The 14,592-nt window shown below is 36.5% G+C and overlaps 1 protein-coding gene across 1 annotated transcript in view; it reads left to right on the forward strand.

Moving 5' to 3' along the window:
• SLC5A12 (solute carrier family 5 member 12) overlaps window positions 1-9,992 on the forward strand; it is a 39,452-nt gene extending 29,460 nt beyond the window's left edge. Inside the window, exons 11-15 of the mRNA XM_054586250.1 lie at window positions 97-183; window positions 2,568-2,734; window positions 4,678-4,781; window positions 7,861-7,988; window positions 9,840-9,992. Of these exons, the coding sequence (XP_054442225.1) occupies window positions 97-183; window positions 2,568-2,734; window positions 4,678-4,781; window positions 7,861-7,988; window positions 9,840-9,992 (639 nt within the window). The remainder of the gene's footprint in view (window positions 1-96; window positions 184-2,567; window positions 2,735-4,677; window positions 4,782-7,860; window positions 7,989-9,839) is intronic.
• Window positions 9,993-14,592: the final 4,600 nt, after the last annotated feature.

Genomic DNA, 14,592 nt, shown 5'->3' on the forward strand with positions numbered 1-14,592 from the left:
CAGTCAGGACTAGGACTGAATTTTATCCCAAGTCCAAAGAAGAGGTGGTCCCAGGCTGGTCATGAGGTCATAATTCTGATCTGCCTTTCTCTGCAGGCTGCCCTCAGCATCCATGGCATGTGTGGGGGGCCGATGCTGGGCCTGTTCACGTTGGGAATCGTGTTTCCTTTTGTGAACTGGAAGGTAAGGATTCTGCACTCCCCACCGCTCTCTCAATTCTCACTCCTCCATGGAAAGGCCATTTGTCTTTGCCAAAACAAAACAAAACAACAAAAACAAACAAACAAAAAAAAGTAGTGGAGTGGCTTCTTTCCATGGAACTAAACAAAACCTGAGTCCTCCTATCTCTGACTTCAGTGAAACTGTTTTAGAAACAGAAAGCAAAACAAGTGAGATGTCGTTGTAAAATACAAAATGTCATGCCATCAAAGCTGGTTCTTCAGGGTTTAAACTGTCTTCTCTAAAGTAAGGACCCATGGGAATGAAATTTTAAACAGCTATTGAATTCAGAAATAGTTTAATTTAAACATAATTTATAAAACTTAAAAAAGTACAATTTTTCTCTATATTTTTACCTATATTATAACTAATTTAATGGACAATTTAAAGGGGGCGGGGGGAGAGGAGACAAGCCCTGTATATTCTGAGAGCTGAATCTTCTTGGCTTTGCTAGCTGGCAAGCTAATAGTTTGTCTTTAAGTAAATGTTGGTTGCATGACTGTGTAGTAAGTATAAATCAAAATGAACATTTATTTGGAAAAATAATATTATAGTATTTTTTAAATCTTTTATATATTACAATTTTTCAGGCTAACAAGTTGATTTTTTAAAATGTATCCATATATACACTTCCATGCATAAAGTTTTAGAAAATCTTTAGGCTACACAAAATCAGACTCTATGCATATTTTTACTATACTATGGGGTTCTTGATAAAGCCTGATCAAATGGTATATCTAATTGGGTCTCTGTGACTACCTGACCATTATTGACCTTTATTCTAGATAAATCTTATGGGGGAGAATGAATAGGTAGGGAACATCTAGGAATCTGCAGTGCTTCCCTTTCAATCTTGTTAGAAGACACTTCATTGTAATCAACTTTTCTGATATTGAATTTGACAAGGATAGTTATGTCCTTAAAGAGATAGTATGAAAGAAGGCAATTCCTTAGCCACAGAAGAGCTAATAACTAGTTACATGACATCTTAATGCATTCTAAACATTAGTTTGTATCTATGTTAGTCAATTATGATCTTATTTAGTCACAAAAACCCCCTTATTCTAGACAAAATATAATAAATATTACAAATTTGTGTCATCTCTCCCCTTGTCATTGGCCATGGCTGATCTTACTAATCAATCCTGGCTATCTTTTCACAAAATCTGGATGCAACCTCAAAATTCCCAGCGTGGCTTTCAAGGCAGCTACTCTAAATCAGTGAGGGCAGAGACTTGTATTAAAATCCATTCACTCTTTACTGGGAGGCCAGGGGTCAGCAAACTACACCTTTCAAGTTGAATGCAGAGATCTTCCTGGTTTTGGTATGGCTGGCAAGTTAAAAACAATTTGACATTTCTAAATTGTTGGAAAAAATTTTAAAAAAGGATAATGTCTCATGACACAACTATTAAAAATTCGCATTTTGGTGCCTATAAATTTTATTGGAACACAGCCACTCTCCTTTGTTTATGTAGTGTCCGTGGGTGTTTCTGTGCTACCATAGCAAGACCGAGCCGCTGTGACAGCCCTTGAATGGCCCACAAGGCCTAAAATGTTTATTAGCTGGTTGTTTATAATAGATGCTTGCAGATTTCTAGTCTAGACAAAATTACAACTATTCAAATCACATACGTTGTTTTAGTTTCCCCCAATAATAACAAACAGAACATTCTAGTGCTATTATTGGAGAAACTTTATTCTGAATAAATAGAGAAATGAACGTTTTCTCTCGCAGAGAAGGCTCAGTCCTCCTGGAGAGCCCAGGAGCATCCAGGTTTTATTTTCCAGTGGCGCTGGTCTCTGCTACGCTGTTCTGTCACTGTTTATCAAGAAATGAAAGGGCTAGCAAATAGACTTGCTAGTATCTAGAGTCGATACTCCAAACTTGGGAGTCAGAGATGCTGCCAGAACCACTTGGAAAAGCATATGGGGGTAGAATTTCTGTATTATAGCTTGTAATAATAAATGCCAACAAAAAATGACCACATTGCCCCCATTATCTGAGGTTTTCCCAAACTTCTGAAATTCAGCTATTCGGAACTGAGGTTTCAACAGCTTTTCAAGCAATAAGAGGGAGAAAAAAACTAAATAGAGAGGGGAAAAAGATTCCTGCTAGAAATCTAAATATAATGATCACTCTGAAATCATTTAGTGCTTTTTTTTAAGGAAAAAATTATTTTTAAATAAGGAAACATTGTGGGAGTTGGAAGGAAGGCCGTTTCCAGAATGAGTAGCTAAGATTTGGGGTGGAAAACCAGGATCTCTGAGACACAGTACTCCTCCCCTCATCATGATTTCAATGGCTTTGTCAAACTTCTCATTAACTTTTCTTTTTCCTTCATCAGGGTGCAATAGGAGGCCTTCTGACTGGGATCACCTTGTCATTTTGGGTAGCCATTGGGGGCTTCATGTATCCTGCACAAGCCTCCAAGACATGGCCCTTGCCTTTATCGACAGACCAGTGTGTCCCCTCAAATGTGACGGAGTTAGTGCCTCCAGTGCTATCCAGCAGGTATGGAGCCTCTAAAGATGGCAGTAAGTCCCAGAGAGTGGGTCACCAGGTTAGAGGAAGGTGCACTCTTCAGCGATCAGTCTGACAAGACAGATGTTGCTTTCCTGTGAGACGCCCTCTGGGCAGCACCCAGCACTGTGGAGTGTCCTGCAGGGCTCCAGCTTTCTGTAGGTATCTATTCCTCTGCAATCCGGTGTGGAAGGGTAAACATGGCAGAAGGATTAGTTGGAGGTATGAGTGCAAAACAGATAAAATAGTGAAAAGTTTGAAAATAGCATATGAAGATCATGATGTTTTTTTAAAAAGAATACAGGCTCTGAGTAGAGTAGGTTTGTTAGCAACACAAAGAATGATTGTAATTTACTGAGAAAAGAGCGTTGCTGTGAACATATCGTTTCTAACTCAAACTGTACAGCTCTTAACTAAGGGTTTTCCTTTCTATTTTGGGCTGGGATAAATAATTTAAAGTACCAAAATACAGGAGATAAGGCGTTGCAGGGAGAAGACCATGGACTTTGAAATCAGAAATATCTTGGTCTGGATTTTGGTTTTATGATTTATTCACTCTTTATCTTTGCACATGGAGTAGAATTTCAGAAGTTTGGAAAAACCTCAGATAATGGAGACAGAGTGGTCATTTTTCATTGATATTTGTTATTATAAACTATAGTTATTACAGCTATTACACAATATTATTATTAACAAACTATTACAGAAACTCTACTCCCATATGCTACTCTCTTCTTGAATCCTTACTCAAGGAATCCTTGAGTCCCTAGGGAAGGTAATAAGTATTTTACTGAGATTTTGAGAGGATTAAATAATACTAAATTTATATCTATATTTAATTATATTAAATCTATATATAAAATTATATCTATATATCTATAAACATTAAATTCTATTATCTATCTACCTTTTTATCTATCTGGAGAGAATGAGGGAATAGGGGAGAGAGAAAGAGCCAGGAGCATGGTACCTGACTTTAATAAGAGTGCATTCTTACATCTAATTATGCTTCTGAGTAGGTGTTTTTTTCCATATAATATTTGAACACTCCATTATCTTGCTTTCATTTGCCTCTGAAGTTATATTAGTTTAGAACTTTTCCTAATGGACAAGCAATATCAACCTATTTATAGTTCCCAAGTCTATAATGTTGTTTCTTCTTTCCTGCCTATGCTTATAGTATCCCCTTTTCTTTGCTTGATTAACTATTAACGATTCTTTAAAAATGAACTACTGTATCATTTCATATATCTGCCTGAGTTTGATACCCTTTTTGATATTCCCAGAATCCTCCTCTGCCCCTATTCCACCAGGACATTGCCATCCCATTTTATGATTGTAAGCTCCTGTATGTAGACTGTGTGGCTTACTCTCATTTTGTTTTTAAGATTGTATTTATTTATTTTTAAAGAGAGGGGAATGGAGGGGGAAAGGGAAAAAAAAACATAAACATGCAAGAGAAACATGGATCGGTTGTCTCTCACATGCTACCAACCAGGGACTGAACCTGCAGTCCAGGAATATGCCCTGAATGGGAAGGGAACGCATGATCTTTTGGTTTGCAGGACCACACTCAACCTACTGAGCCACACAACTCAGGGTGGCTTTATAAATGTTCAATGTCTGTCACAATTTCTGGGACTAAATCTGGGCTCTACAAATGTCTGAAGAATAAATAATACAAAAGAAATGGAAAGCAAGGTCCTCATTGCAATTGTATCTCAGTAGCAACATTTGTCATCTGGGGATGGATGGGATAGAATGGAATACAAAGCACAACTAGTCTACCTCTGAGACTTCAAAAAATAATCAAATGGCAAAAAGTTAAGCTTTGGAGTTTTGGGAGAAGCTAGACCCTAAAATGAGCCCTCTCCCATGCTCTCAGTCCCTGTGAATCTATCTTGAGAACCCACATGTGCTGTTGTCCTCCACAGACCTGCAATTGCTGACATCTGGTATTCGATCTCCTACCTATACTACAGTGCAGTGGGCTGCCTGGGATGCATTGTTACTGGAGTAATCATCAGCTTCATCACAGGTCGAGTACATGGATACCCTCTTTGGGGCCAAGAAAAACATGGGCTATTTTCATGCATTGGTGGACTAGTGACTGTTCTACTGGTATGATTTTGGATTCACCACAAAGAGCTTCTCTTCTCAGTGAGATATATCTACTTTCCAAACTGACCTGCAAAAACATCCCTCTTTAGATATATTATTAATCATATATATATATAATACAGAAGATTAATATATGATTGATATATATAATATATAATTAATAATATATACAAAACATATATTTTTAAATATCCTCCATATATTATAAAAAAGATGTTTCAACCCATGGCCTCCAGAAGCCTGAGTATGAGAACTCCTTTGTAATATAACATTCAATAAGGAAGGTTAAACACTAGGAGTGATTCTTTTCCTCTTCATTTTAGTAAGAGACTGGAGTTTCTCCTATGATCACCTTACTATCTCATGGGTTTGCCTTTACTAATTGACTATATAAGCAGAGGAAAGTCTTACTGTTGCTTTTGGATATGTTGTCCTTTGGAGGTCACTCTTACAGTGAGCGGCTTCACTCTCAGACGTTTTTGGTACCAGTGTTTACTATTCGTACTTTGAGCCACTGTCCCTCTGATGATGTAATGCTGTTTTTTATGCCAAAGCCCAGGAAGGATTGGTGAGAGAGAATGGGGTAAAATAGGCCCATTATAATTTTGCTACTCTGCCTCTTTGGAGTATATATGAGTATTTTAGCTGAGTAAGTTATTATTAAGGTATATTTTTTCCACTACCATTAAATAACTGTAGGCAATGGGGAGTTAAGATTCTTAACACATATCCTAAATGGTAATAATTCCGGTGACTCTGTACTGGAAATGCTATGTGCAAGCTCCAGTGACTTATTACCCTGGACATGATATCCCCAGCTACTCTCTTAAATTTAAGCCAACCTTGGGTATGATATAGTATAAAACATACACTTTGTAACCTCAGGCATTCATGTGGTAAAACGCCCCAATATCTTTCTTTATATAAATGGACTCAGTTGGAATTTTGTATATTTATTGTATTTAAATTCTGCCTCAGTCCCCCAACAACCATGGAGGCTTTCTTGATGCCAGTAGGGTACACCTAGACTTATCAGTCAAGTGGTCAGATAGCTTTGGAAGACAACCAAAGCTTTAGCTGCCTGGCTCCAAAGCAGAAAATTTGTGCACACTAAACCCTGAAGATGACAGGTCTAGATATTTTCCATATGCAGATCAAAATTCATGTGTTCTTGTGTTGATGTGGCAGCACTTAATTACATCGGGATTGAAAATTCTTTGCCATCTTGAGTATAAACAATTGTCCTTGTATAAATCCTTGTGTTTTGTTTTTCTAAATATTTCCCAAATACTAGTAAAATATCCTTAAGACTAAAAGGGAGCACTTTATGAGAGTCTAATTATGCCATTCCATCAAATCTTTGGAAAAAGTTTTTACCTTTGGCATCAGATATTCTTGCCTTGTGGTGCCTGTCTTTCAAATGCGGCCCTAGGACTAACTTGGTACTTTCAGTTCTGGTCTAAGAGGGCTTCAGAAACCTTCTATTTCAATATTTTAAAAATGTCTTGAAATGTTTATGAGTCGGTAGTGAAGACCAGAGGCCATTTGTGGGCCTGCTCATTTGTATCGTATTTTATCTTGGTCCTGCTGTTTGTCTTGCTTGGTATTACTGAGTGATGATTTCACTCAGTAATTTAGCACTTTGAAGATATGTCATTCATGTTACTCATACATGTTGATAAATAAAAATATGTCTATTTTGATTAATACCTCCAAGCCCTTTATATCATTAATTATTCTCTGCATTAGCTGCTTAAGGGTGAGTCTGGTCCAAGATACACTTCAAAGCCTTTATTATTACTGGTAAAATTCTACTGGGCAGCCAGAAATTATTTTCCTTTATACCTTTAACCATATAAAAGGGAAATACTGTTTCATAAGTCAAGGACAAATATCCTTGTCAGTTTATCAAATGGCCAGACCATCATACTATGAGACTACAGCATATAAATTTATTCTATTCTATTTTTCACTGGGAAACAATTTATATTCATCTGAATCTTGCCAATTTTTATTCCTCATTTATCACATGGTTGCAGGACTCAGATATAAAAGCTTTAATTATCAGTTCATTAAGTTTATCTCTTGGGTCAGGAGTCAACAAACTAAGAACAAATCTGGCTCACTATTTGTCTTTGTGAAAAAAGTTTTATAGAAGCACAGCCATGCCCATATCCACTATTGTCCTTGGCTGGTTTCATTCTACAGAGGTAGTGCTGAGTAGTTGCAAAAAAGACCTTCTGGCCAACAAAGCCCAAAGCATTTTACACACACACGCGCTTGCACACACACACTTATTCATATATATATATATAATTGCCGACAATTTAGAATGTTATCCAGGAAATTTCTCTGACAAGATCAAAGCACTAACAGAGTTCAGCAAATTTTTTATGTTGAAGGATAGACATTAAAGACTGTAGGCTTTGTTGGCTGGAGACTCCTGTGTTATAGTAGGATTTGAAGGAATGGGACATTGAACAGGTATGTTTTAAGGATGGGGAAGGACGTGTCAGGAAAATCTTGAGTAGCGGGAGAGACCATGAGGGTATTGTTTGTTTAGGATGCTGGGGTGGAAGGAAGAAGAAACAGTACAAATAACCTTTTCAATTTTACAAATATTGACTCCAATGCCTTTTAATATATATATCTTATTTGCTTGAAATCTGAGAGCTTTCCTAAAGGAAGAAATTATATAATTCCTGCTATCATTTCTGTTAAAGGGTATCAGTGGAGTTTTCCAAAATAAATATTTTAAAATGTTTTTCTGTTTAACTCTGGAGCCATGAGCTTGCCTCACCTGACACCTTGTGGATGTTTAAAAACTAGCTCCCATCGCTTTGAGCAGTTACTAATTTCTGTCTGTTAACCAATCGGCCTGTTTAAAAACAACCCTTAGACTAAGGAGTGACCTACTTCTCAAGCTGACAATGCTTAAATTTAAGGAAGCTCTGGAAGTGTGCAACAACTTAATACATTTGTTGTTTCATTAATAGGTCACCAAAGTGGCAAGGATATTCAACCAGGGCTAATTAGGCCAGTTTGCAACTTATTCTGCTTTTGGTCTAAAAAATATAAGACACTGTGCTGGTGTGGAGTTCAGCATGACTGTGGGACAGAACAGGTAAGCTGATTGAGCTCCTGAAAAATATTCATTGGCTCAAAGAGATTTCCTTTGGCCCATTTAAACCGTTTGCAGTGGTGTGGGGAGGGAGGGCAGTGAATATTAGAACCTGAAAGAGCCTGGGTTTCAACCTCAGTAACCTCAGCTAATTAGCTTTTAAACAAGTAATTATGTTGTAGCTAAATGTGCCTTTGGGCTAAATTGCGGTCTTTGTAAGCAATCAATTTCCAAAATTTTATTTAACCCCTCTAAGGATGAATTTTAGGAAATAATATAAAAGTGAATATTAGAAAGGGAATAAAATAGGGTCGCAGTCTCATATAATGGTGAACGCATGGGCTTTAGAGCCAGCCGGGGTTTAACACTGATTCCATGTCTTGCTCCTCTTGGGTAAGGTACTTAATGCCTCCCAACTTCAGTTTTTACCTGAGAACTGGAGGGGAGGTGGAGTGAGGAATAATGCAGCACAACCTGGATACAAACATCTTTAGTTCTACGGAGTATAAATATAAAATGAGATTTACTGGGGGAATTTCTTAGGCAGAGAAGCAGCAGGATACACTTCTCTCATCTCCCTACCCCTATTCTCGTTATTCCTCTGAGAACCATGTTCAGGCCAGGCAGGGCTAGAGACACTGTCCAAGTAATATTAGGGACACGTCATCCAAAGATCACAGCCTGTGATCAGACCAAATTAAACTTACTGACCTGATGCAACTAGTCAGGGCAAGGGCGGGGGCAGTCCAGGGGTACCGGGGAAGGCTATCCTGAACAAAAGAGAAGATTGGCATGTATTTTGGGTCTGGGTTCTTGCTGAAGGATTCTGAGAGGGGTGGAAGGGAAGCAAGAATGAAAATAAAACTGTCTGGAGCAGCATTAGCTGAAGAGCAGCAATCATTCAAAGGGTTGTTATGCTGTTTGACAAGTGCAGACCTTGGGAGAAGAAATGTTTTCTTTTAACGTTTCCAGCTGGTCTTACCTGTGTGTGTCTGTCTTCGCAGTATGAATAATGGCAGGAGTGGGTTTTTCTTTTTCTTTTTCTCTTTTTTGTTAGGGCTTATTATCATTCTTTTGGCCCTAGACATTTCATTCTTTTAATACTCAAGGAGATTGACGACTCACCCTTATCACATCGCCTAAGTTGTCAAACGTTCCTGTTCTCCTCAAAACACCATAGTAACATGTATATGAAGTAACACTGAGTTTAATAGTTACTGCAGTAAGGAAAGTGCCATCTTGACAGGAGCTCAGAAGAGGGAGGCACTCTATTTTGCTGAGGAGGCAGCTGGGTGATCAGTACATTGTTCGGATAAATGAATTTTGAGTGAGTTATAGAGGAAAGAATCCAGGCCCCTATTAGTTTACATATTTATCTTCCTGGGTAATAATTTCCTGAAATAAGTGATAAATCCTATTGATTCAGACAGCTTCTGTTCTCAAGGATGAGTAGAGAGTTGGGAGGGATGCTTAGCATGTCACTATTGGGCTTCGTTGCCAAAGAGTCCCGGGTTAGGCCATCACCATCTGAAGCATGGGTTATCTCTCCTCAGGAGGTAATACCACTATGTCACAAGTTTGTTCTACTAAATAATGTGTGTGTGTATGTTTGTGTGTGTGTGTATTCACACAACACACAATATATTGTAAGTGCTCACTAAATTATTCTGTTTTTATCATCATTAGAAATAGTACCTACATGGATTGAGGCATCAAAGTTATCAGTTAGGAAGTTTTTGTGCTGCTTTCATATTTCTATAACATTTTTTCGAAGGGGGAAGCCGAAACAAGAGTCCCTCATTTTAGAATACATCAAGACTATTTTATTAATATATGTCTTTCCATTTTTCTCAGGAAAACCTTGAGAATGGCAGTACCTGGAAACAAAGAACTGAATCTGTCTTACAGAACGGACTCAGACGAGAAAGCCTGGCCCATGTGTCAGGTTATGACCCCAAGGACAAGAGCTATGACAATGTGGCATTTGAGAAGATTACCCATTTTTAAGGCAGCACGTGCATGCAATACACACACACACATACAGATCTACATAATCCACATACTTCTTGCCTATTGGTTAGTAGTTTTGCATAGTTGCCACTGGTAGAAGACAAGAATCTCTGATGTCTATTTTTACTTATTTATACAAATAAAATAACTGTGCCCTAGGATAGTCTTTGGAAGATCCAAACCTTCAAGTGAGAAAAAACAGTCAAGCCTTATGTGCCCTAGTGACTTCCTTCTTGAATAAATTGACTGGATTTCATCATAGTACAAGGAATTATTCTCTGTTTTGCTTGTGTCATATTAAACTTCTTTTTGATAATTTTTTAACCATCAGATATCTTGGAGTTTAGAGGCAGAATGAGGATAAGAACATGCATATTAAATGCTTCTCTGTCTCTGCTTATTAAACAAGGGAATGGCATCTACCTCACTCCCATGCCTTACATATGTATAGACACATTTTACATACTCCCCATTCTGCAGCTTCAGGTGGAACACACAGCTGCTACTAATACCCCCGCCACACACACATCTTTATGTCCTCTTCCAGTCACTCCTGTACTTCAGCTGGCCTGGCCAAGGCTTAAAAATAGTTGTGTTCAGCACAGGAGAAGAGACTGGAATTCCTGATTAGTGAAAACAGTTATAACTACTCTTCTCCCTTTGGGAATTCAGTATAGTATTTCTTTTTCTTTTTTTATCACCTTACAATGAAAAATTGACTCTGTGCTCAACAAGAAGTGTGTAGCCTTTCTTGGAGATGGATAAAGAAGAAAAAAATGTACTATAAGAAACGATTAGGACAGCGTCATGTAAAATAGTCTGCCAGCCCACAGAAGATTTCACCAGCCATTGTTTATTTTTGTTTGTTTGCTTGTTTTTGTTTTTTTGATACAAAATACCTTGTCCACAGGATTTATATTCTGCTCATTCAGCCCATACTCACAAGCTCAATGTGCTACAATAGTAGATCTTATTAACTGAACTCTAGTAGATAATTTTTTACAGTTCTGGAGTAAGAAGGGACAAAAAAATCAAAAGGTGAGTTAACAAGTGGAGATGCAGTGAAAATTTTCTGGGAGAAGCAAAAAAAAATTCTTTAAAAGGTAAAGAAAAGAACTAGTACCACAGGGGTTAGAAGAAAGGCAGGTATCTTATGGCAGGTGTCAGATATTTATTTTGGTGGCCAGGTAAGAGCAAGAGGCCTAGAAACAGTATGTCAGCAAAGTAAGAAAAAATGGTCCAAATAGGCAAGGATAAGGACTCTGGAAAACTGTGCTGTCTAAATGTTACCCAAAAGAAAGAAACCTTAAAAAAAAATGAGATAGGGAATATTATGTAATCAGTATTTATTATTAGGGAGAGAAGATAGGGAAAATCAATAAAGGAATTAAAAAAAATGACAACTGGCATTTATAAGCCACAGCTCAATGCTCATCTTCTCTCAAGTAGGAGAGGAGAATAGATGGAGAGAAAGAGAGATTTGGGAAGTGGTTTTAAAAGAGATGAGGAAAAGTACATTTGAAAAAAGCTGAAGGAAGGAAAAAAGGGGGTATGCTTGGAAAACATTTGAAATTGAGAAGAAACAAAATTTCTAGAAACATTTTGAGGTTTAGCAAGCTAATGAAAAGTGTTAATCTAAAGATTTGCAAATTAAGAGTTGCAGTTATTTTCCAAATGACTTAGTAGTTATGACATTCGTATACATTTTAACTTTAAAAATTAGATGAGTGTTGAAATCTGGGTGAAACCTCATTGGCATATATATTTGGAATATATTTCAAATTTTGAACTTTCACTTGAAATTACACAAAAATAAAGTACTATATGGTGTTTCATTTCACTCACAAATTCTCTAATTTTGCTCACAAATTATGCTATAGGTATTTCAGCCCCTTTTAGTTCAGTGCTGGAAAGTACTAGGTTAAAACTTAACCAGAAATTTTTTTAGGGTCCTTTTTTTTCAGTCACAAATTTTCTAACCTGGAGTGTTATCAAAAAGTAAGTTGACTTACAAATGGAAGATAGTAATATTATCTTATTATATAAACCTCACACATTCTTCCTAATTGAATAAACATGCAAAACTCTAAGGCTTCAAGTAGGAAGAGATAGAAATCCACAGGAGAATCATCTTCCACAGTGTATAGAATCCGCATTTGTTGTGTAGGACCGCAAAAGAGAATCAGGAAGTATAGTCAATAGATTCGGCTCTCATAGCACACCTCTCCTGCCCTCGCTCTGCCAAACGCCAGCTCGGAACTGCGTAAAGGCCACTGGTACAGTGTAAGATCTGTTCCGTGCCAAGTTCAACCTAAACCATGACATGGGTTAAATTTGTGGCTTCCCCCCACCCCCCGCCTCCCACAGAATGACTAGGGATATCCTCTGTAAATGGGGCTATGAATGATGAGTTCCTAGGATGACCTAAAAGGTATCAAAACGTAGCCACTCTCTACGTTTTAAACACAACAAATATTGGCAAAAATGGAATGGAACGACCTCAATGCCTCTTACACTCATTCTGAATGAATCTGTTTTGATGACTGACATTGTCTTTGTCACCATTTGGAGAAAGATACAACTTATTGACTGAAGTGAGAAATTAGAGTCAAATAGCTTAGCTTCAGACTTAAGTTATGACACAAATTATCTCAGTAAACTTGGGCAAGGCTTTTTCAACTTTAGTTTATTTACAGAATAAAAGGAACAAAAGTTGTCCCTACTTAAAAATAAGATTGTCATGAGGTAAATCAAGTAGAGTAGCTAGTGCTGTGACTGGCTTGCATGGAACATTCAATGAAGAAAGGAAGAAAATGATATTCAGTGTAGTCACTTAAAGTTCAATTTGTTCACTGTTTCTCTTTAAGGTTTTTAAGATACTGGCATAGTGCATATATTACTGAAGTAGTTTGAGAATTAAAAATAACAAGGTAAACATAAGGTATAAAATAAAGTAATGCCATAAATTTCCAATCAGTAGCTTTGTTAATGCCAAATTTAAATAAAATATGATTTTCTGGAGAGTCATAAATTCTTGGAAAAAATACTGTGATAGACAAGTTTATTACTGAAAAATGAAATATTCATATCTATGGTTGAGTAGTACATTTAAAAATGGAAGCCTTGATAAGTAGGTAGCATCTTAATCCAAGTTTATGGCTCAGTGCTCAGTGTTCTCTAAACAGCAGTAGAAGGGGGAAGGGCTTTCCCTTTGTTTATTTAAATAGTATTTCTTGAATAAAAATTTTATTTTGAAACTTTGTGGGATTAGACCATTGTATTATAAAGGGGAAAAATAAACCACAGATGAAAAGGCTTGCAAACAGTATTTCAAAGAATATTACAGAAATATTTTTTGTGATATTATAATCTTAAGCAGTATTATGAAGATCAGATTGCTAAATAGAAATGAATAGAGGAGTTTTAATTGTTCTTTTAGAAATCAATTGTTTTAAAACATTGCAGAATTTTTAGCTTTCTGTATATACATTGGTATATTTAGAAACCTCATGTGCTCAATTACAATATTGTATGTAGGCTTACTGTTGAGTTAACCACTGTTATCCAGCATTCGTACCCTTGAAGTATAATATATTTTCAAACATCTTAATTTGTAATTGAATGACAAATGACATATATTAAAATGATAGAAAACTTTAATCAAGTGCAACTCATAACTGATAGTAAGCCACCTAATGGGTTTTGTTATCTCTAGTTCTTTGAAAAAAGTCAATACTATTATTTCCTCCTCCATTCTGATCTCCTGACCAAATCAACCTAGATTTGTTAACACCTGTGTGAACAACAAACATGAGCCCACTTTTCTAATACTTTACTTTTTGTATTTGAAATATCAGCTATTTTCAGAAGACATACATAGTTAAGTTTATAAACATTGGGCTACTTAATCACAACATTACCCTTACCTGGGTATCAGTGTATCAGTGGCTAATTAGAACCGATGACAAATAATCTTGCCCTATGGTAGTGAATGTTAGTTGATAATGATACTTCTGCATATCAATGGGAAATTTAAGACATTTCTATATTGCCAAAATGTTATGTAGCTTTTTCATAGAGCCCTGGAATACTTGTAAATTGAATGTTGTATTTACCCAAGTAGTTAATTTTAGGGGGAAATACCTGTAGAATGAGCATAGATATATAATTAAGCTACATAATTATTTTAATTGTTTTTTAAAATAAGTTCAGATTGAAGTGCATTCAAATGATCAATGTGAACATTCTCCACAGGGTTAAGGAATAAGATGCAAAATAATTATCTACCCTAAAATATTTTATATTAACTAATAGACTAAAGCAATTTTATTCAATAACCAAGTAAACATGTCAAAATTAGCTCTGACAAATTATATAACGACTTCTTTTTCAGTGTATTGAATATGCCTGTAAACTTGGGGCTACCCTAGGCTTAGAACAAGCATTTGTGTGCACACACAAGCGCATACACAGAAGTTACTTTATGACTTAATAGGTTACCTTGATCTTTTTTTCCTTAGGAATTTCCAGAAACAGCAATACACCTATTTTGTTTTGGTTTGTTTTTTAATATTAAGGTAAATGTATACACAACTAT

The sequence above is a fragment of the Pteronotus mesoamericanus genome, unplaced genomic scaffold (genome assembly GCF_021234165.1).
Source record: "Pteronotus mesoamericanus isolate MK-2021 breed Mesoamerican mustached bat unplaced genomic scaffold, CSHL_Meso_final contig_90, whole genome shotgun sequence".
Lineage (NCBI taxonomy): Eukaryota > Metazoa > Chordata > Mammalia > Chiroptera > Mormoopidae > Pteronotus > Pteronotus mesoamericanus.